The 24,277-nt window shown below is 43.5% G+C and overlaps 1 protein-coding gene across 1 annotated transcript in view; it reads right to left on the minus strand.

Annotated features, from left to right (window-relative positions):
• Positions 1-24,277, minus strand: part of LATS2 (large tumor suppressor kinase 2) — a 45,412-nt gene that overhangs the window by 16,170 nt on the left and 4,965 nt on the right. Inside the window, exon 2 of the mRNA XM_066621057.1 lies at positions 19,076-19,725. Within this exon, the coding sequence (XP_066477154.1) occupies positions 19,076-19,420 (345 nt within the window). The 5' untranslated portion in view covers positions 19,421-19,725. The remainder of the gene's footprint in view (positions 1-19,075; positions 19,726-24,277) is intronic.

Here is a 24,277-nt window from a genome sequence, read left to right on the forward strand (position 1 = left end):
TCTCTCTCACACACACACACACACACTGCTATGACCCCAACTTTCAGGGCAAGTCATCTGTCTGGATGGCACTTTCAATGAACTGCTGTGATGAGATTATTTCCCTTCATTAGCATCAGTGATGCATTTGCTAATTTTACCACACATGCACTAGCCAAACATTCTTTTGGTTGAGATTACATTTATAAAAAGGACCACCCACTATGCAAAGTGTGTTATTATTATAGCCACTAACTTAGAAGCAGTTTCTCTTTGCTACAAGAGAAGATTTGGAGTACATGTAAAATCTATGCTGTTTCACAAATCTTCATAGGGTTCAAGAAGAATAATTCTGTTGAGCTGGGTGTAAAGAAATCCCCCAGCTGTGTGAGCTGAATCAGAGTTGCAAGTAAATAACTGCTCACAGAAAAACAGGCATGTTAATTGACAAAAAACCCTCTTTTGTGTCATTTGCAAGCCTTCTACAAATACAGAATGCCTAATAACTCCCCAAGTTGAACTTTGAAAGAATTGTTCAGCACTAATGGCACACACAGGGCCCAATTATATCCAAATTTCCAGCTGCAAAGCAACACCAAGGTAAGGGGACAAATGTCCCTTATCTTGAGGAGGCCTCTGATAAGGAGACCCACCACTATCACAGGATGCAGCACGCACCCTGTTGGCATAGCCACATCAATGCTGGAAAGCTGGATAGGATTGGGCACTTAATATGTTAATAATGCATTTTACATCCAGCCAAAGGAATCCGAATGACACACTGCCGACATCTGTATCCAGCTGCTTTTCTATAAAACTCAGGGCATGTAGATTTCTCATGTACTGACCAAACCTACAGCAGCTTAGCTTCAGGTAGGGAGTAGCAAGACAGCAGGTGCCTACAGATTATTCTGTTTAAAAAGCAGCAAACCTTTCCTGTATCACCTCTCCACTGTGGACAATAGTCTCTTTGAGCAACCCATGAAAAAACATCTTACATAAGAAATGGGAGGAAGTGTTCTTCATGTACTCCTGTATTATGCAAGTGTATTTGAAAGAACAAAATGTAAACTTATAGTAAACAGATCACACCTTTTCAAGTTTCATTCCTTGCTGTGAAAAGGATAGCATTTCATGTTCTTTTCTCAAAATTTGTGCATTTCTCTTCATGGTTAAGATATTATTCCGAATATTTATATGCCACTTTTCAAACAAGAGTTCACAAAGCAGTTTGCACAGCAAGATAAGTAAATGGTTCCCTGTTCCTAGAAGGGCTCACAATCTAAAAAGATGCAGAAAAAATACAGCAGTCACTAGATCAGAGGCTGTGCTGGACTGAATAGAGACAGTTGTTCTCCCCCTACTAAATATAAGAGAAGCACCACTTTTAAAAGTGTCTTACTGCCCAGTTAGGAGTTAGGGGTTATATATAAATATTGGCATATTGTTTGTTCCTCTGACTGAAGTCTAACATGTCTCCGGAAAATGATATGCTAGGACTGCAACCTTCAATTCAGTCTCCGGATTGTCTTAGATTCCACTGCACAAGATTGATTATGCCAGTGTTTCTCAACCAGTGGTGCAGGTACCACCAGTGTACTTGAGGTGGTGTCTGGTGGTACGCACAGGACACCAGGAACCTGCCATTGAGACCAAGAATGCAACACAACAAGCAGTGGTAGGAGGCTCCGCTTGGCAGGCAGAGCTCCAAAGTATGCTTTTCCACAATCATAAACACCCTCCTGTCCACCCTGAGTCCCTTACTGGTGTTTGTTGCATCGCATTTGGCCTCCCAACCCAGAAATTGCTGACAATGATGTCATCACCAGTAGCGTCCGCTGTTACTTCGAATAGGTGGACCATGTGAAGTGGTACAGTGGAGGACAAACGTTGAGAAACACTGAATTATGCCCCTCTCATGAAAGCAGGAGGCAGGCTATATAGCAATCTTGATTGAAGGCAGACTTCAGGAAATCGGAGCCATTCCTTCAACCTTTCAAATTACTTCTTCCTCAATAAAAACAGACTCCAAGGTTGAAGAGACTCTTGGCAAAGCGCTGTTCAGTGGGTCTTCTCCTACCTTAGGTTCCCCTACCCCAGAGAGGCATAGCTGTGTAGCACTAGGTCTTTTTTTCTGCCACAGGCCATGCTCCTCTCAACACCAAGTGGTTGACAGCCACCATCTTGATTTTCTACAATGCCCCAGACACTGCATACTACCGGGGAAATATGGGGGGGGGGGAATGGCCACTGCCACAAAAATGTGTCAGGATGCCATTCTCCACACAATACTTTGTGGGAAAACAAGATGATGGGCACAACCTATGCAATGTTAAGAGCAGCAGCAAAAGCCTTTGAAAAGATGGGGAACAAGGAAGATGTCAAGAGTGGGTTATTCAGGGACTCTTGGGTCCTTGTAGCTGCCCAGCTGTGCTGCATGTTGATGATAGGCTGCTTCTCTTGGCAGACTTCAAGACTTACCACCAAATTTGGTGGTCGTAAAAGATACATTAAAAGTAAAAGATACCTGGAAAGAGAAAAAGGTGGTAAAAGATACCTGGAAAAAGATAAAAGGTAAGCTGCTCATCTTACTGATCTTTTTCTTCTTACAATTGTTTATTATTGTGTGCTTTTACACTGTTTTTGTAAATTGTCCTGTGAATGCAGCTGAGGGTGCAGTACATAAATAAATAATAAAATTCATCTACACTTCCTCAGAAATGCTTTGGATGAGAAGCTTGGAGAGATGCAGCTGATCGGAGCAGACAGTGCTGAGCTAGATGGACCAACAGTCCAGAGGAAGGAGACTAGGATAGTGAAGGCTGGGGACTGTTTCCTAGGATGAAGGAGTCAGACATGCTTCGTTTAGAAAAGAAACAGGTAAGAGGTGACAAGATATCTATAAATACCTGAGGGGCTGTCATGTGGATGGTGGAGTGGGTATTTGTCTCAGTTGCTCCAGAGGATAGTACCAGAACAAATGAGTTTAAATTACAACAAAGGAAGTTCTGATCAAACATTAGGAAACACTTTCTGATGGTATCAACTGTTCAGCAGTGGAACAGTCTGCCTTGGAGGGTGGTAGGCTCTCTATTGTTGGAGATTTTAAGCAAAGGCTGGATAGCCATCTATCGGGGATGCCATAGTTGTGGACAGCCTGCTTTGGCAGGGGCTGAACTTTATGATCTTGAAGATCCCTTCCAACTCTGACTTGGTATAACGCAGCTTCCTATAGTCATGTAGTAGACAATGGGCAAGACCTTTGCCTGAAGACAATGCTGAGCTAGACAGATTAGCAGTCTGAACCAGTAAAAAGACAACTTCATGACTTGCACTCTGATAAACTAAGGCAACACACAACCTAGGCACCATGTCACACAACCTAGGCACAGTTAGAGAGTAAGAGCCCAATCCTGAGCTCAATGTGCCGGCTTCCTGCCAGCGTGCACTGTCGCAAACGTGCCGTAAGGCACGTTTGCAAGGCTTACTGCAGGGCCAACACCCGTACTAGCCCAGCACTGGCCGGTGCTATACTAGCACTGGACAGGCACCTGGCCTCTGCCACTTGGCAGTTGCACAGACTGCCGAGCCACTGCACAGTAAGCAGGAGCAGGGAGGGGGGTGGGGGAGGAGGCATTCCAGGAGGGGGAAGGCAGGTGGAGGGTGGAGAGAGGGTGGGCGGCAAGCGTTCCAGGGGGGCGAGGGGGGTCCGGTGGAGCTCTGCTCCACCGCATCCTGCACATTCGTGTGGGGCTCAGTGCCCTACACAAATGCCTTTACCCATTTGAGTAGCCCCACTGCAGGGCTACTTCCCTTACCCGGGAGAAGGGGACGAGAGTCCCCTTCTCCCGAGGTGCTGCCTGTGGGAGCCCATGACACACAGGATCCAGTGGTAGCTGTTTTCAGTGCTGCCGAAGCTGCGTGCCACGGGAGCACAGGCTGTAAATGGTGCTATTTCAGAGAGATTTCCTCAACCAATACTTGTTTTATAGCAAGACCCTGCCTTTTTTGCACCTAAACAGTTGGGGGTGGGGTGGGGGCTGCAGACTGGCATTAGATAAGGAACCATGATCCATGCTAGCAGAATAGGTCACTATTTTTATCTGGGAAGAAACTGAGATAGAGAGGAGAAGCAGCAAATTTAAGTTTGGTGGTCCGTAGATGGGACACAAAGAGGTATATTTTAACTCCAAAAAACCCTCTCTGAATTTCTCAAGGTTAGTTGAGGTTTAGCACTTTCATGCTTTGAGGAACGTTATTTCTCTCTTTAATATTCCCTCTAGAAATATTTTAATGGGGTCATTAAACCCTTCAGGAGACTGATCTAAGAGCTTTGTAGCTGAAATACGCTCTTCTTTAGTGTATTGCATAACCTTGAGATGTTTGCTTAGGTCTTGTAGTAATGATCTTTATGTTATAAAAGACAGAACTTGTGTGGGACAAAAAGGGGCACCTCTCTAAACTCCAAATTTCTGTATCTTGGACTACTGAAAACACACCCAAGTTGTAGGCTAAGTATTCTTGTTTTGTTTTTAAACCAGGAACAACCATTCCCTTACTGTTGAACAACTTTGTTTTATAGTGGAATTTACTAATATACGTCTCTCACATTATTAAGTGCAATTACTATTGTAAATAAATATAGCATTTTTATGGCGCTTTTGAGTATTCAAGGTGCTATACATGTATTATTCTCAGTAATCCTTGCAATAATTCTATAAAGTAGGTGACTGTACTATCTTCTTAGTGCAGGGATGTGGCACTAAGCCTGAGAGAGGGGCTTGATGAAAAGTCCTTAGGGCAGGCAGTTCTCAGCTTGAGAACGGCTGTAAGTATGTGCATGGGAGCCGGGAAAGCAGCAGTGTGATCCGCAGGATTGCGTTGCTAAGAGGGGTGCTGGGACTGCCATGTACTTACCAGTCCCTGCTGCAGCCTCCCAAGGGTGCAGGGAGCCCTGCAAGACACACCGCAGGGCTCCCCAACCTTCAGAAAATTAAAGTGAAGTGATTGGGCTTCACCTCCAGTTTGAAATCACAAACAGAAGTGGGGCATGATCACTCCACTTTCACTTTCTACAGCATGAGGGTCACGCAGGGCTTTCCTCACCCCCGGGAAACTGCAGTAGGGACTGCAGTAGTCCCTGCACCCCCCTTAGCGACGTGCTCCTGGTGATTGCGTCTGCCTTCCCCTCGCCCCCGCTCCTTCAGGGAGAAGAGTCCAGGGCCCTCAGGCTGGGGCATCACAACGCCCCATTTTGAGAAGCTCTGCCTCAGGGAATCTCTGGGTCAGCTGACATTTGAACCAAGACCCTCTTTGGCCCTTAGCCAGGGCCTAGGAGGGGAGGTAAAGGGGGTAATTTATACCCAGGACCAGGGTCAGAAGTGGCCCAGGAGCCACAGGAAGGGGCCCAGAAATGTCCAGGGATCTTACATTTTCCAATTTCACCCAGACTCACTGCCCACGCAGGATGCTGGGGGCATTACCATGGGCACGTGAACATGACTACCGCCACAAGCCATACACACCAGGCCCAGGAATGCATACATTCCTTAACAGTGTTACATTTGGGAGGACGACCTGCTACAGTAGCAATTTGGCTTGTGGATCTGCTTGTCATGAAGGAGTGTAAGGAACTCAGTGACTCAGCTGCAAGACTGCAGCTACTGCAGAAGTCAGTTTTGGTGTACACAGGACACTTTCTATTCTAGTGTGAGCCTAAATACAGTGATACTAATCTCCTGCAATGATTTTCTATATTTGAAAGATTTTAGAGAGGATGGTGTTTGGTTTTCTGTATCACTGTATCTAGCTGACAACGCCGGGCAGGCAGGTAGACCTGAACTCTGCTGTGGGAAGACTGGTAGACCTGGGCTCCAAAGACTATTCTGGCTGTTTTGCCCCCTTGCTTTCCCCTTGCTGTTTTGCCCCCATTCTGCCCACCCAGACTGTAACTTCCCCATTCTGTTTCAACCTCTCCCTCTTTGGGAAGGGGCCCAAAAGAAATTTTGTACCCCCTGATAAAAATTTCTCTCAGAGGCCCTGCACACAGTCCATACCTTAGGAACTAGACTACATCAGCTCTTAAACTTGCTTTCAGCTGGACCTTGAGGACCAGAGGGCCACAGATACAACCCTTTTGCAGGTCTATTTTTAATAAAACTGGACTGAATAAAGAAAAAGTCTGAAGACAAAATTTACTGGGGAAATGAAAAGCTTGCAGTCGATGGTTTTCTAGGCAGTGAGTGAATCCGGACAACAGCACATGAGGAAGTGAGGGTGACAGATGGTGGATGCAACAGCAAAGTGTGGGAGGTGCTGTCAATGGCATCTAGGCAGGAGCAGGCAATGAGAAAGAAGAGAAAAGGGCAGGCAGAGAGCCAAAAGAAAGCACACAAGAGATTGGCTCCCTGCTCCAGCTGAGATTCACCAAAGAAACATGTTGCTGAAGCAGAGAAGTGGCTCAGGGAACAATCATCATAGGACTCCAGGAGTTCTTGTGATATGGCTCTATTTATACAACTTGGCACCAGGATGCAGGTCTCTTATTTGTTGTCTTGTGCGCTCCGTGGGGGCATTTGGTGGGCCCCTGAGAGATATAGGAAGCTGGACTAGATGGGCCTATGGCCTGATCCAGTGGGGCTGCTCTTAACTTTGTAAGGTAGGTTTGGCTGAGAGAAATGAAGGATAAGTCCAAGTATGACATGAAGGAACAGAAAGGACAAGAAAGTAATACCAAGTCAAACTGAAACAAAAGGAAGTGCAATATGGAGTGCTGGTGGAAGACAAAACCTTATTCTTCTATCTTTAGTTGAACTGCCTTTTCAAAACTGAGTAACTCCATTGTCCTAGTCACTTCAAAAACAGATCCTGCCCTCGGAAAGTCCACGTAAGTCCTGATCAAACTCTGCTGGAAACGCCGAGAAATTCTGCATCCGTTTCAGGGGAAACTAGACTTTATTCAGGACAACAAAACAAGTGACAGAGAAATAATGAACAGAACTCATCCTTAATTGAATTTACCCCGTCCTACAGTTAGAGCAGCTGCAAGCTTCACTTGGAATCCAGACTGTCAGCATACCACTACAATAGAGTCTTGTTAATAATTAACATACTGCAACACTGTCCCTTTGCTCTGCTTTCCAAAAGCATAGGATAAAATGCCCGACTTTCTCAGTGGCTGCTGGAGGCAAAAGCAACAGCTGGACTAAATGTCCAAGAGGTCAGTCTTTTTCATACAAAGCAGCTGCTGCAAAATTACTCAAATTCTTTTTTATGCACGTCTACTGCTGACCAAGAATAAGCTTCCATGAGGCGGTTAACACCTCAAGTGAACAGCTGCACGTTCTTCCTCTTGGAAAATGACACAGGGCATGAATATCAAGCTTGCTCTCCTGTTGTTCCAGGGTTGCTCTAGAGGTTATGAAAAACAGCAGCCTTAAGCCTCCTCCCACTCTTTCTGGTAATGTCGAGCAATAAGAAATGTGCCATGCAACACTGTCATCTCCACGGCCTCCTCCCCGGGGCTTGTGAAGTTCATTGATATAGCAGGCCCGATGCAAACAGTGCCTAGTTTACTGGGCTCAGTAATGGGAAACAAAAAGAGAGGAGGGACTGGTCCTCCTCCCTGGGTTAACTCGATCCTCTTTCTCACCCTGCCACCCAGGTCAGGCTGCCTAATGTCCTATGTGATGGCCCTATGCCTAAATATAGGTTCCCAGGGTACCTTAGACCCTAGGCCAGCTGTTGGGTGATTATATCTGACAGATCCTTCTGAGGGATGGACACTAGATGGGTTCGTTCAGCCTTGTCCCAGGTGGGCACAGGAACAACTGGACTACCAGCCATCAAATCAGAGCCAGATTGCATTCATGCCCCAACTTCCTTTCTCCTATTCTTCAGAGGCCTCCGCTATCACAATCCCCTGGTATGGATCTGCCTCAAGGGGCCTGAAGCCCTACCAGTCCTTACTCTCTTTCCAAGGCCTGGAGAGATGTTCATTCTATCTCTGCCACCTCTCCTCTCCCACCCTCCACTCTTCTGCGCAGCTTTCCTTTCCTATGGGGGTCTCCTGCCTTTCTCTCAGTCTCCCTTCAATGCTTTCCTTTTGTCTACAGCTGTCTTTGCTGCCTGGCATCTTTCCTACTTCTCCCATTACCAGAAAAACCCTTCATAGAGCTGGTGCCCAGAGCTGAGGCTCATTAGCCCAACTGGCAAGCATTCTGGAGCAGGCAATGGCCAGTAATGTCACTGGTTTTCAGACTCCAGCCTGGATGACCAGTGAGCCCAAGCTCTGCTGGTCTGTTATGGGTTTTCATGGAGTAGGTGCAGCAACAATAAGAAGAAAATGCTGAGAAGCTGAAGACTCAGTGGTGCCTAACAAATGGTAGGAAGGGAACCACTCTTAGCTATTTGCTAGCCATTTCTAGGTTTGCAGGCTTTCCATGCCACCATTACATAGTGGGTATCAATCAAAACACTGTCATTCAGAGCCCATTATGACACTACAGTTGCATGAAAAGCTTTCGTGCAATGCCTACTTCATCCAGTGGTGGGGTTTCTCAATTTGTGGTTGTATTTTAACTTGGAAGTTCTCCAAGCAGCCTTGTACTGGCAGTTGAAAAGGAAGAAAATATAGTGATCTCTAAACAAGCAAAACCAGAAGAGTCCTATTCACTACAATAAAGTCTAAGGATCATTGTGTTCGTTTAAGATGTCTGTGTGATGCAGGCTGTACATGAACAATAGCCAAGCTGTTTAAAAGCAAAACAACAGCACAGCCTCACTAATGGAAAGAGCCAGGCGGGTCACAGGTTTCTCTATTTTCACACCATGAGTCTCTTATAGAGGATGAGGTTGTATGATATACTTTTTTAGTGGATTAGTGATCCTAGTAGTTTAACAATCGCAAGTAAAAGATAGGATTCTCTGCCATGGGTAGCCTTGCGCAGGTTGCCTTGTCTCTCAGCCTCTGTGTTCCTCATTTGTAAAACAGGAGTATTAATTGTTTGCTTTTGACATTAATACATAGAAAATATAAACCACAATGAAGGGCTTTATCATTGTCAAAATGCCACAAATATTAGCTACATTCCACAAATGTATTCCACATGGGAACAGGATGTTCCTGATCACCATTCCAAATGGTCAGTTCCAAACCAACATTTCGCTTAACTGAAGATGGGAAAAACAGGGTTTTTTGATCATCTAAAGCATTTTTCCCTTACAGATGGACAGCTCAGTTCTCAAAGCATTTCACTGGAACAAGTTGGTGGAAAGGAAGGGAAGCTATCCACAAAAATGTTCGTGTTTCTTTACCATCTGCACACTCCAGCTTTTGAATGTCATTCTTCATACTTCAACTTGGTCAATGCTTTAGCTTTTTTTTGCCAACCAATGGAGCTATCATAATTTTATATTTTCAGTGCTAGATGTTGCTGCTCGCATTCCACATCCAGGTCTACGACTAAACACATCTTATTTATATAGAATATTTAAAGGGAGAGCATTTAACAATTCAGTCCCCAACAGTTTTGAATAAAGCAGCTATTATCCCATGTTACTGACAGAGAACTGAAATGAAAAGCAACTTGTACACAAATGACAAGACATAGCACCTGACTCCAGATCTCATGCAGCCAAGTCCAATTTTGTCCTTCAGGGCACGCTGGCTCTCAAGCTATGGAATTTGCTCAGGGGCCTTCAGAGGAAAAACCTCACCTCTAGATTTTAGCTATTTTTTCTGCCTTCCTGTAACTCCTATAACTCCGAAGCACATGTGACAAACAGTCGAGTATCATCCCAAGAATTAACAATTGCACCTGGTCAAAGCAATCAAAAATGATTTGGGGGGGGGAACACAGCAAAACACACAACAATTTGAAGACTACTTTACTCCACTTTTCCCAAATTCTTGCATACCAGTCCTCAAGCACCTTTAAGATTAGGCCCTCACCTTTAAGATTAGGCAATTGTGAGGAACTAAACAAAAAATTCTGGGAAAAACACATTTCCTACAATACCCCATCAACTGTTTTAAAGCAAAACCCATCACAGTGGCACGTAGCTTGTGCATTCTGGAGCACTGTGTCATGCCTCCCTGACCTCTAATATGCTAAAAATTACTGGCATTAGCAGTCCTCTGGCGCACAATGTCTTTTGCAACTCTAGCACAGCAAACACAGCAGAGTTAAAACTGCCTTCTCTCTTCAAAAATTTGCTTCCCAAGTCACAAAGGTAGCGTATGTATATTTATTTTTTCTGAGCCACTTGCTGCTAGGTTAGACATTACAACTAATGCACTCACAGGATTCTAGAACAAACCCATATCAGGTGAATTACTGATACCTCTCTCTCTCTCCCCCCCCCCAAATAGGTTAGGGGCCATCTGAATCACCTCTTGCTGCTGCTATGAGAGGAAGAGGTCAAGAAGTATACTATACCTCTGAAGGCAGGACATTTCTGTCCATTGGGGAGGCCACAACTACACAACCAGTTTGCTCACATAGGACCCCATCAACCAGCACTAAAATCAGTTGAAAGGGACAAAAAAACCCAAAAAACTATCTTCTCCAAACTCGGCTCAATCAGAGCCATCTGTACACCAGCCCCATTCCAACTGTGTAATCGAGGCAATATGCCATGCAGCAGACAGGTGATCAAGGATGGTCCCTGGATCAAGGATGGTCCCTGGATTTCACCTCAGTCTGCGCTCAAATGCACAAGTTCAGCACTTCTGATTGCTCAAAGCCTTCTAGGTACTGATACAATTAATCCAAAATCCAGTTAACTGAAATAGAGTAGAGGAATTTGGGGGTTTGGCACAAGTAGCCCAACCAATATGGAAGGCAGTAGTGAGGAAGAAAAGCCATTAGGCAAGCTGTGCATAACTGCAACAGATTATCGCCCTTTTGAACACTGCTTTGTACTTAGTGTTCAAGTCCAAAGGCAGCTGCAAACAGTGCTTTTGACCCACTTGTTTGGGTGAGAACTGACACAGAGCCATGTGGAGAGCCTACCTGTATTGTGATGCAAGGCAGCTGAACATCAGCTGACACCCAAGCTTATGTTAACATGGATAGGGTTCTCTTCCTTCACAGCAATAGCCTGGATAGCTCCCTAGCTAGTTGTCTAATTACATGGCTCTCATTCTCACTCTTGCTGGGTTAAGAAATTAAATGTCAGACTTGTAAACCTGAAGCATGAGCTTCATACTCACAAGCAGGAAGAGTTCCATTCTTGATTTAAAACCAGGATTTGCTGATGTGCCTGAACAAGGAGATCAGGCTGTTCTAACCAGAGGTGGTGAACAAGCCAGTAGACCAAACCAGTGCAGTGGTTCTCAAACTGGAGGGTCATTTACCTACCAGGTAAACCTCCCCCAGTCCCTTTAAGGGGCAGGGGAGGGGGCAAGGGCAGCTAACGGGGGTGGAAGGGGAGTGCTTTTACCTACTGATGTGTGCAGGATGTTGCAGAGAGCCCTGTTCAGCCCTCTGCAGGACTCCCCAAGTCTTAAAACATTGGAAAAACATGAGCACAAAACAAGCACTTCCTCGTTGCAAACGCAAAAAGGAAGTGCTTTGTGCCTTGGAGACCCCCGAGGATGGCTGCGCAGAGCTCCCTGCTCATCCTGCAATGTCCTGCACACATCAGTGGGTGAAAGCACCCCTCTTCCACCCCTGTTAGCGACAAGATCCTGGGGATCGCGTGGCTGTCCTTGCCCCCTCCCCCACAAAGACTTACCCCCGGAGTAAAGCTCCCAGGAAGTTTGAGAACCACTGAAACAGTGACACAAGATCATTTGGAAAAAAAAAAAAAGTTGGGGAGGTCTATGAGCTCAAGGTGCACCCCCCCCCAGTTTATCCATAGTTTAGACTCTTGATATCTGAAGCCAGTTTGTCTCCAAAAGGTTTGCCTGCTGAGAAGTATGTGCCTACAGTTACAAGGTTCAACCACAGAAGTGACACAGTCTGCATTTGAGAAATACAATATTCAGGATACATATAAGCTTGATTATCTCCACAGCCAGGAGTGCTTGAAACACCAAGAGCAAGAGTATGAAGACAAAAATAAGAATTGCTGGATTCCAACAATGGCCCTGATCACCAGACATTATCTGCCCTCATTGATTAGATTTTATTCATAAACACTTGTGCTCATCTATGCCTAATAAAGGTTTATTCATTCATTCATTCACTTGGGCTCTCTTATGAATTAGTACTGATTACCTGCAACCCTTTGCAATGCATGCTACTGCAAGTCAATTAAATAAAGCTCACAACGCTTCAGAGAAAGCATTCCAAATTCTAAAATCAAAGTAAGGGAAGATTCAGAGTTCCAAAAGTGACCACCGAGAAGACGAGGGGGTGGGAGAAGCAGAAACAATTGTTTATCTTCACCAGTTACAAAATCTCAATCCAGTAAACATCTGGGAACACCTGATGCTGGTCTGGGAGCACCTGATACTGCAGCATTGCTACAGCTAAGCAGGCATGACTTTGAAACCATTGGGAAACCCATGTTAAAAGCTAAATACGTATATTTACAATATACAAGTCTCAGTCCATGAGATAATATAGGGGTTTCTGCTCTAGCCAAAACCCTTTGGGGTCCTAACAAATCTATGTTGTTAAGAAAAGTGGAGGTTTCAACTAGCCATAGAATCATTCCAACAGGAACTGCTACACCCTGAAACTATTGTGATACCACTTCCTGTTGCATTGGTAACATTCTCAACCTTTTGGTCAGAAGTGACTTGTTTGAGCTTAGGAATGAACAAAACGCACAAATTTTCAATGACCTGCTGAAGCTATTTCCTCTTTTCATACAGAAACTTGGTTCTCACAATTCTCCCCGTGCCTTTATCTCTTTTACTCCTCTGTTTCCCTTTAACATAATGAAGACTAGAGGACAAAAAAGAAAATTTGTCAAGTGAATTATCCATAAAGGGAGTTTGATGTATTCTGCATAAAGAAAGAAACACAGAGACTCTGCTCAGGATTAAGAAATGTATGAATTGTTCCAATTATAGCATTTCACAGAAAAATTAATTTGCACTATGGGGCATTTAATACTCATATTAAGAAAAAAAGCTGGCAGTTTTTAATGCTTGAATATCAGAATATATGAGGTTTTTTTAGTTGTATACAAACAGGAAACATGGGAATCAGTCTTTACTTGGGGCAAAAATGAGGCTTCACAGTCAATTTTCTTATGTTTGCATTAATGCCAAGAGAAAGCATGTGAGCATGCATGCACTCCCACATAAGTGTGTATGTGTGCATGGGGCAAAACAATGGCAATAACCTATCCGAACTGACATGCTTGAAGAATGTATGTTAGTTTATCTATTTCAGTGATTATGAGAACATTGATGGGCACTGCTTCCAATGACTGGGGCATGCTTTGGTAACTTCTGCTCAATGAAACACTGTTCGCTATTCAAGGCATGGGGTTTCAAGGAGCTTGCTGGATCTAGCACCCCTCAAAATGTAGTCAAAACATAAGCAACAAGGCATATGCTTTTTTTGATCATTATTCAACTCTGCCTACGGTCTCCTTTGACTTCTGAAACTGTGTTCTACCACCTACAGATTTTACAAGCTTTTTTTCCTGCCATCATAACTGCCAGAGTCCTTTGCAATGAAATCTGGGACCTGAGCTGCATGAACCACAGAATACAAACAGACCCAAGTTGCAGCACTTAAGTATCAACTTGACCCTGAAAACACTGCCTTGATTCATGTATGTTCCTTAACCTTTTCCCACAACATGCACTGCAATCTGTATCACTGGAAAGTTCGTGGTGCTTTTTTACAGAAAAAGAAAGCAATTAAATCAAGTATAATAGATCACAGCCCTGCTGACTGCAGGAAATACTGCCCTACAAACAAGCTGGCTTAACAAGACTCATTTTTCATCCAATATTTTCTCTGAAAGTAGAAGCTGTTAAAAAAAAAAAAGGCATTCCCATTCTTAACTACACTTTTGCTACTGTTCTGTTTAGATCCCCAAATTATAACAGTCTTACAGCTAAAAAAAAAAATCTGAGCAGTCCAAACATTTGCAGGCACAGCATAAAACAAGCCTTTTTGCATAACAAAGATAACAAATTGTGCAACCACTACTGAAGACTCATGAATGTACCTAACATGGCAAGTTTGATTATGAATGCGTTAATTTAAAAGGGGGGGGGGAGGAAATCAAATTACCTTCAGCCAGCAAGGATGTACTTTTAAAAGGGGGTCCATAGTGCATTCAACATTTGTGCTGTGAACCCACTTTCACAACTGAACTGTTATGACAAGCATATCAGTGAGTCCAAGACTGAATTGGATCCCTCACTCTGATCTACATTGGTTTGCTCCCTCCCACCCCCACCTGGCGAAGAGTTAAAGTGTCCAAAAGCTGAGTGTTGGGACTGAAGCAGCACAACCTCCTCCCAGCATGTTTCCAGCTGAGAGGTACTTTGGTAACTTTCCCCACTTGGAGATGGCTGGAGGGAGTAAGGCTGAGAGGCACTCCGATCTGCTAAATATCTTCCCCTTGACAGTTCAGCTTGCAGCGCGGTGTGCTCTCTTTTTATATTCCAGAGGAGCAGCTGTGCTAGTACATCACAGCAGAAACAGCAATTTTATGGTACCCTAAAAGATTAACAATTTATGGTGGCATAAGCTTTCATGGGCTAGAGATCACCTTGTCAGAGTTGGTGGCGTAAGCTTTTGCGAGCCTCATGAGTCTGTTTGTTAGGGTGCTGCAAAACTTTGTTGTTTTTTCCTCCTCATATATAACACAACAAGATCAAACAATTTTGGAATGCAATCAAGAATGTTGCACTAAACATTACAGTAAACAAATGTCAAACCCCTCCTTTCAATACAGAAACATGTTCTTACAGACATTATGATACTTCCAAAGACCTCATTCTTTGCGTTCCCAACACTGCATTAATCAGAGGACAGCACTATCCTTTAGGAATGTTAGAGTATTAGCAGAGTATTGTGTATTCTTCAATTCTAACCAAGAAAAACATTTACGAGCACAAGTAGAATTCAACATTCCGAGAATCACAGCTGGTGAAATCAAGCATCTGAGTAGAATGACTAAAATGGAGAGCATTGGCCTTCCTTCAGAATAGTCTCCTCGAATCCAAGCTAAGCTCCTAATTCAAGTTTAGCAGAACCAGAGAGCAAACAGACAAGGAGTCTCGAAGCATATGCAAGCATGATCCAGAAGAAAAAGGTTTATTAAGAGAGTAGACATCCTCGGAAGAAGAAACTGAGGAATCGAAAATATGGTTCCAAACTGAGCATTTTGATTCCCAGCTATTCTGCCACCCAATTAGAAACGTGCATTGCTTTATATAGCACATGACTAAAAGACGTATAGCTTCCCAAGTATTTCTTTTCATTCCACAAGATACTATAAGAGAGCTCTGGTGCATAGTTTGAGGGCACATGATACAGCTACCTTACTGAAGCTATGCAAGTCTAGGTATGGTCAGTACTTGGATGAGTAATAGCATGGAAACCCCATGTACAGCACCCTGATCTTCCTGGTAGAAGACAGACAGGATATAATAAAGGACAAAAATATTAGCTGTCTCCATTTCCCCAAGGTCTATTACACAGAGATGCGTGTGCTCACATCTCATGATGAACTGCAGTTGTGCGTGCTGGCGGTAATTCACAAGAGTTCATTATCTTCATTTTTTATAACCGGCTCAGAACTGCTTTTCCTTAACAGCTGCTGAGTCATGGGATGCTTGCAGAGTGCTCAGTTATGGCTTCAATCCTAAACACGCTTACAAGAGTGTCCTACAGAACTTAGTAGAAATTACTACCGAGTAAACCTGCTCAGGGTTGCATTGTAAATCAGCACTGAGTACTGCAATTAATACATCAAAATTTTATAGCTCCACATTGACACACTTCAAGGGATTACAAAGGATTTTTTTGTAGTTGGGGTGAGTGTAGGGCCAGCACACTCCTCTCCAGGGCTAGCAGAAGAATTCAGCAAATACTTGTATATGCAAAATATGCACCGCCTATTCAGGAAGCAAACGCTTTTGAGCAGACTGAATTTTATTTTTTATGTTCAAAGGATGCAGTTCTAGGTTTTAGTGTCAATGGCATTGTGTATGCATGTCATTCAGGGACACAAAGAATATTCAATCACAAATATTTACTGCTTGCCAGAAAACTATTCTAGAGATGCACTTAGACCAGGGTGCAGCACCAGATGCCTTCCCCAACATGCACACACACTGGAAAGAACAAGTCACCTTGCTCCTTTCCCTTGAGTGGATGAAAAAATCATTTTCAACAAGAACAGGAAGCATGGATCATGCTGGGGGCTCCCAGCACAGCCTGCACTTTCCATTTTATTTGGGGGCTCAAAGACGGAGTGAGGTAGTGAAGTAGAACACCACTCTAAAAAATCTCACATGGACAGCAACAAGCTGCTTCTCTCACCTTGAAAGGAGCAAGATGAGCAAGCAGAAACAGATTGATGCAGTTCTATCCGTGGTAGGCTGGAGGCAGCCAGCGGCAAACTCAGGGTGAAGGGGCACACCCCTGGTCTGCTGCTTGACACAAGCCACGTGGCTTGCATCATGGATTGGCAGCCCCAGGAGCAGAAGGTAGCCAAGGACCAACAGGTAGATTTTTTGGTGATTTGCAGTGGGGTGACTAGACAAACTTCCAACAGTTTTGCAACAGCAAGAAAAACTGCAAATAAAAATCCAAATGGCCTGCAGTGACTGGCCTGGTGCTAAATCACTTCTTCCTCAGCACTCTTCATCTCCAAAATATGGTTCTGATTGGATGACTTTGACCAAGTCTTTACACAGCTCTGTTGACTACTTCTAGAGGTTTGTATTAGAATTCCTGATCTGAAATAACTAAAATATAGATTTGTATCTGTTTGAACAGGTTATCCCAGGGTGTGGCTCATTGGGAGCAGTAGGTAATTGGCTCCAACCCTGTGCCACCATTTCGTACCTGGATCCTTTTGGCAGAACTCAGGGTTCTACTAAAAAACAAGAAGTCTGCCCATCTCAGTTCAGCAGTACAGATCTGCCTGTGCCCAACATACAATCTCCCAAGCAAGCCTCGCTACATCAACTGTCATGTCTCTTCCATAATGCATACCAGCACAACATTTTGTAGTGGAAGCAAGAACCTTGTCAACACTTTCATTCTGGAAAAACCAGAGAGTAAGTGAGAATCCAAACCTCTGCAGGCCCATGAGCATACCCAAACATATGCTCAATGGCAGCTATTCAGCATAATTAAAATATTTAAAAAGCAACTACCATCTACAACAGGGGTGCCCAAACTTTTTGACAGGAAGGCCACATCATCTCTCTGACACTGTGTCGGGGGCCAGGGAAAAAAATAATAAATTTACATTTCAAATTTGAATAAATTTACATAAATGAGTATATTAGAGATGGAACTTATATGAATGAGTGAAGGTCTTGCAATAACTCAAGTCCTATAAGAGGCCTCGCACGAAGCAAGGCTGACCTTTCCTTCTCTGCCGCTGCTGCATCACAGACGTAAACAGCAAGCAGTGGAGGGAGCCCTCGTACCACAGCTCACACAAGAGGTTGAACAGTTGGCCGTCATGCTGAGAGCAGTTGTGTCAGGCCAGCGTGGGCTCCAGCAAGTCTCTGGAGGGCCAGAGCCTTATTGGAGACTGGGGGCCTCCTGCAGACTGGATCAGGAGTCCTTGAGGGCCGCAAGTGGCCCCAGGGCCAGGGTTTGGGCACCCCTGATATACATCAATGGCATGGCATGCAGCATTCCACCTCTAATTGCCTGGGGCATTTCCAAATGGTGTAGTGATCTGCAAGTATCCTATCTACAATCCCATGCCAGGATTTCTCAAAGGCTAAAAGCCATACTTTCAGGCCCAGCAAGTTTTGTTTACCAGCCGATGGGATGGGAGACTGGCAGCATTTCTGGTTCCATACTTTTGTGTTGAGTAAGGTCATGCCTTTTGCTGTCAAGTTCTACCAGTCCTGGAATGCTCCAGCGTGATTTAAAAAAAACAAACAAACAAACCAAACATCACATATTTGTTTTAGTCATCTCTGAAAGAGCAATAGTTACACCAGTATAAGTGACACATCCGGTTTGGGGGGGGGGGAGAAACAGACAAAAACCTGGTCTATATATATACCTGGTCTATATATATACACCTGGTTTATATATATAAAACTGTATATTGATTTTAGAAATGGGCTATGTCAGATGCAAGGGAGGGCAGCAGGATGCAGGTCTCTTGTTGTCTTGTGTGCTCCCTGGGGCATTTGGTGGGCTGCTGTGAGATACAGGAAGCTGGACTAGATGGGCCTATGGCCTGATCCAGTGGGGCTATTCTTATGTTCTTATGCATATATTGAATATTGTCTCTATTGAAAATATGAAACAAAATATGGATTTTTTTAAAAAAGCATATCACCACAATCTTGTGCACATTTACTCAGAAGTAAACATCATTTTCAATGGAGCTTACTCCCAGGTGAGTGCGCAGTTCAATACATAAGACTGCAGCCTATGGTTACAAACTTGTACACATTTATCCAAAAGTAAGCTTTATGGAACACAATGCAATTTACTTCCAAGTAAACATGCACAGAACTACACTGGTTGGCAACCTTCAGTCTTGAAAGACTATGGTATAAGCCTACAGCACCCAGTGTTCCCAGGCGGTCTCCCATCCAAGTACTAACCAGGCCTGACCCTGCTTAGCTTCCAAGATCAGACAAGATCAGGCATGTGCAGGGTAACTACACTGGTACACAACTAAAAAACAATTCCCATAACAGCAGTGTACAGACAGTATAGTGGTTGAATCCTAAGTATTTCTACTCAGAAGTAAATCCCATTTAACAATGGGCCACATTTCCAAGTAATCACACATAGGATTGCACTGCACAAGCCATTTGACCGTGACGAAGGCAATACCAATACACAGAAGTAGCAGCTTAGTTCTGGGTTAGTATTACCAATACAACCAGTAGCCAAAACCCAGATGTTTAGATTATTCATAGTCTCATTGCAGAGCCAGTCAGTGCCAAGTTCACACTTACCTGATCACATCCTACATTCACCAGTTCCTGTAGCATCTGCCTATTGACTTCAACAGTTGCAGAAGAAGTTGTGCCCGACTCATTGGCAAAGGGCAGCAAAGAGTACCTGATTTCTCGCAGCGCTTTTTGGTAAGGCCCAAACTTGGCAGCTGGACGCATCTGCTGCTGCCTGGCAGCATCTTTCCCCAATAGTATTTTAGGGTCCAAAGAACCTTCACTACCTGGTCCAACAGGTAATCCCTGACTGGAAGATTTAGTTGGTTGCTTCAAACCTTCCCGGATCTCTTGCAATCTTTGCCTGCTGTTCCCAGAGTATGTGGTAGCAGGAAAAGTCTTTGGCCTCATGATGAATCCAGTTTTGTTTCAGCATAAATACCAACTTTTTTTACATATACACAAAAGGGGTACTCAAAGTTTTTCTCCCGAAGATATCCATCTGCTATAAAACATAATCCTCAGATAACAGATCCAATGTAAACTGCAAACAGTCTGGGGCAGGGACCACGTCACGCTTCTGGACAGCCCCTGGCACTACGATGACGTAAGTCTTAAATAGCAGTGGCCACTTTCATTTTTCTTCGGCTTGCAGTTTTTATGATTCCTATATACATGAGAAAACCCCAAAGTTTCATTTTGCTGTCTGTCAGCATCTGAAAAGAAAGAAACACAAGTACTGTCAAGCAATTCTCTTTGTTTGCTTTAAAAGCCTTGCCACTTAAGGCATGACAGCCAAGCTGGTAGATTTTTATTTTTATACTGCTTCTTACAAAACCCAAAAGAGAAGAAAAATAACATGAAAACCATGAATGAATTTAATGTTAAAATCAATCCAACAGAAAATCAACTAGTGATCTGACTCTGGGTAGGTAAGGCAGCTTTCTATGAGACAATACACAATATGCATTTAAACAGAACTAAGGCTTACAGTCCTAACAGTTTCCACAGAATGTGGGGAAACATACAAATGACAACACTGTGGACATGATAAGGACATGATCAATTACTGTGACAAATTGGGGGAGAGGCCAAAGAAAGGACAGTAAGGATGAAGCATGCTGAACAAAAGGACACACACAGAGAAAACCAGACTGTGACAGACCACAAGATGCTGACTTGTGCAAGAGAGCTAGGCTGATGCAGCAGCAATAGCCCTCAGCAGACACCCAAAGTTCTGCATGTGAGGTGGAGCTTGAACCCAAAACTACCCAAGTATTCCATGGACAGGCAAAAATACAAGAGCTCACATGAGAATGGACCAGTTTCAAGGCCATGCCTCTAGCCACTCCGGATCTCTACACTTCTTTGGGGGGCACAAGGTGGCTACAACCCATAAGTTTCCAGTTCTTCAGTGCTCTTGGAATGAATGGAAATCGTACAACAGGTCTTGCTGACTGGTAGAATTCTTATGCCCCAAAACTGAACAAATATACATAGAAGGTATACTGATTTTGGTGGAACTTACTTCTAAGAAATTGTGCGTAGGATGAAAATGTTAACCTCACTCATTACTGGCAAAATAATTTTCTTTAAAAAGCAAGAGACCCACATAAACATCAGAAGAGGGAACATACACAAGTGCGTATATGAAAACTTATGCTAAGAGCAAAACTTCTATTAAGTCGATGAAAAAAACTAGCTATGGTACATACAGCTGGTGCAAATAGTCCACATTCCTCTGGAGGAGAGCCCAAGCTTGCAGAGGCAGCAAGGTGGGTGTGATACTGTTCATGGCACTTTTCAGTCTCTAGATTACAGGCATCACCCTATATCCATACATCCTGTATCCGCAGTTTCACTTACCCTTGGTTCACAAATTGCCCCATTGCAACACTTGTCATGTAGTTTTCAGCCCTCCAACCCACTTTCTGTTAGCGCTTCCTAGACAGCACAGAGTAAGACACACAAGGCAGGGACAGGAGGGCTGCATTGGAGACAGATAAGTAATTTGAGTAACGGGGGAATTTGTGAACTGCTTTTTGTAGGGGTCACTGCTTTCTGCAGTTTCAAGTATCTGCGGTGGCAGCTGAAACCTATTCCTTGCAGATACAACAGGGGCCCAGAACACAGGGGATACTAAGCAAGGCCCAAAACACAGTTCACCTGTTCTTCCACTCATCAGAAGACTATGTGCAGGGATATTTAATGGCACTAGTGCTAGGAAAATGTGGTCCTGAAATTCAAACAGCTCTTCAAACAAAAAGCATAATTTTTCTTGAAATGCAACTATATGGAGACTGCTGTATGGAAAAACTGTTCCATGAAACATCAAGCAATTCTAGAAACACCATGCCAGAGGAAACTGCTTAATCAAAGATGCTGGGTCGGGGCAGCTAGGAGATTGCAACAACATGGCAGAAATCATGCATCTGTGCACAGCTGTTTGTGCGAATCAGGTCTTCCAAAATTAGACCAGATGAGATATGCCAGCAGCCAGAATGTTTCAAACTAAGATTGTTAATAAAGCTTCTTGAATCCATGAAATGAACATGCAATATATAGGATTAAGCAACATCCCCCCTCCACCACTGAGGAATGGAAATAAACTATGATCCTCCTTCACAGCTTTGGGGAGGTGGTATATTTCACCTCCCCTCCTCAACTAGAATTCCAGCACTCAGATCAGGTGAAGGGGAGGGCCCCCTTCCTATGCAAATAGTTGCAGAGACTGCAATCCTGGGGGTGGGAGGAAAGAATATGAACAAATTCTTTTGCTATTAGTACTTCTTTGTGTATAGATGAACTCTCTGTCAATCTTGTTAATGTCTAGACATTAAGCTCTCCAGGGCAGAAGCGCTCTTGCTTGTTACATGTCAAAATGCATGCACAGCCTTCAACATAAGCGAGCTATAACATAATTTGGACGTCTCTAAGCTTTACTGTAATAATATGCTTTTTCTTATTGCAGCAAATTAATGCTGAGGATCAAGAGAAAATCCAGGCACATGACTTTCTTCTCACCTAGGGTGTTTTTGAATTCACATTAACCCCACAGCACTGGCAAGCACCACAATATCTATATGAGACCAACACTGTTCTTTCAACATAACAGACAAGCTGGAAAGTTATCTAGAGGCCTTTTGGTAAGGTAGCATGAAAGAAACATACCACACAACTGCCAATTACACTGGCTATATGATTTTACCACACTTCCCCATTATGGATCTCCAGAGAACGAAAGTGAAGTGGTCAGATCTGCCAGAACAGCCGCGCTACTTCCTACCAGTCTATTCCATCTTGTCCCCAAATACCAAACAATGTATTTTGTATTGTTAGCTATAAAACCATGTAGAAACAAGAACACGTGTGAAAAATACCTTACTACTAGAGGAGAAAAATCTCTCTGTAGTTCTTAGAAAAACAAAAAAAGACATCAAGGAAATAATATAAGGGGACTTTATCATTACTCTCTCACAAAATAAATGAGGTTCTAACAGTACTCAGAATCAGATTATTTTAATTGTCCAACCCTAGTGAATACAAACTGCATAAATCAATATTGATACATCAAGGTGGAGAAGCAGATATCAAAAAGTAACCTTATATTTCTCTGCTCAATGCATGAGGATGAAAGAATCCTAAATGAGAGCAAATGCAGTTTCCTGGAGGTTTCATAAATCGAAAGAAACTTTATAATGCCCTTTGAATCTAACATTTTTGTAAAAGCTAGGTTTTCTAAAAGCTGGATTTTAGATGGCCAGATAATTCAGTTTCTTCTGCCAGCCTTTTATTGTGCTTTTGCTATGAACTATCAAACCTGATTTCCAAAAGATGAAGCACTCCAAATCCAGAAGCCATTAAAAAAATGTAGCTGGATTCGGCTTAAAGGCCCTTCTCCATAGGTTTCCCACAGTGGTCCACCAATCAACTCTGCTAAGCCCACAAGCAAAAGCGGCAGGCATGCTTCTCTTCTACCCCTGCAACACGCATTCAGAGACATACTACTGCTGAAAAAAGCCATCACAACTAATAGTCGTTTCCAAAACATCTGCTTAGATGGCTTAAACCACAGTGCCAAGATCTCCAAAATGTTAGATACTGAATAAGGAGAGGACAATTCCTCATACAGTGGTAGAGGCATTTTCTTCATGAGACTCCTCCACACAACTGAACCTAAATACATTTTGCTACGGCTTCAGCAAGAAGCACTGCCTCGGGAGTCATGGACCTCCTATTCATATTAAGAACATGCTGTCAAATGTTCAACAAAGAAAATATACTATTATTTTAGAAAGTGATGGTCCATGCTAATGTCAATCCACTGAGAACTAGAACAGGCGTACCTTGCTTTAAACCACTTTGTTTTAGGCGCACTTCACTAATATGGCGCTTTTCAATTATATTTACGTTTATTATTGTGGGTGCTTCCCTTGCTCTTAAGGAGTATTTTGGTGGTGATGTGCACAACAGCTGACTCCGAGCTAAATCAAGCAAGTCAACCAGCACCATTTGGTTACCTGCGCTCACGTACTGTATGTACTGAAGCATTTATTATTTTTATTTTTACATCTCTTTAAAAGCCTAATGCTATTGCATCCCTAATAAATGATAACATACATGTTTTTAGGCTTTTGTATGCATTGGCAAGTGAAAAAAAGCTGTGGTTCACTTTACAGCGGTGGTCTGAAAAAACCTAACCCACTGTATTAGCCGAGTATGCCTGTATTGAAAAGGTTTCCCTGTAGTCCAAGGTTAGACACCTTCCAACTAAGGCAGGTTCTCTGTTAGCTACAGAATAATGTAATCACTGTCAAACCTGTCTATTTCTAGAGTTAATTCACAAATAATACTTGTCTGCATTACTGCAAGCTAGTGGAGATATGAAGCACACATCACCACTCAGACTTACGTTGCCCATACTGAAAACAACCTATTTTAATGCATAGGGCTATAGTCTATAAACTGAAGGGGGCCAAATATTCCTACTGCAACTTGGCACATTCAGGTGAGACCTTGGTACCCACAAGGGATCTGTTCTCAGACCCCCATGGGATATCGAACACCACGGATAAGCAAACCCGTGGTTTTTGGACCCTTAAACCATCTGAAGGGGAAAGGAACTCTGCTCTGGTTGCCTCTGGAGGGTTCTCTGAAGCCCACAAAGGCCATGCACAATCACCCATGGCCTCTGCAGGCTTCAGAATGGTCAAAAAGGCAAAAAAGAATTTGTTTTTATGGTCATTCTGTAACCTGCAGAGGCCATGG

The sequence above is a fragment of the Tiliqua scincoides genome, chromosome 3, assembly GCF_035046505.1.
Source record: "Tiliqua scincoides isolate rTilSci1 chromosome 3, rTilSci1.hap2, whole genome shotgun sequence".
In the NCBI taxonomy this organism is placed as follows: Eukaryota; Metazoa; Chordata; class Lepidosauria; order Squamata; family Scincidae; genus Tiliqua; species Tiliqua scincoides.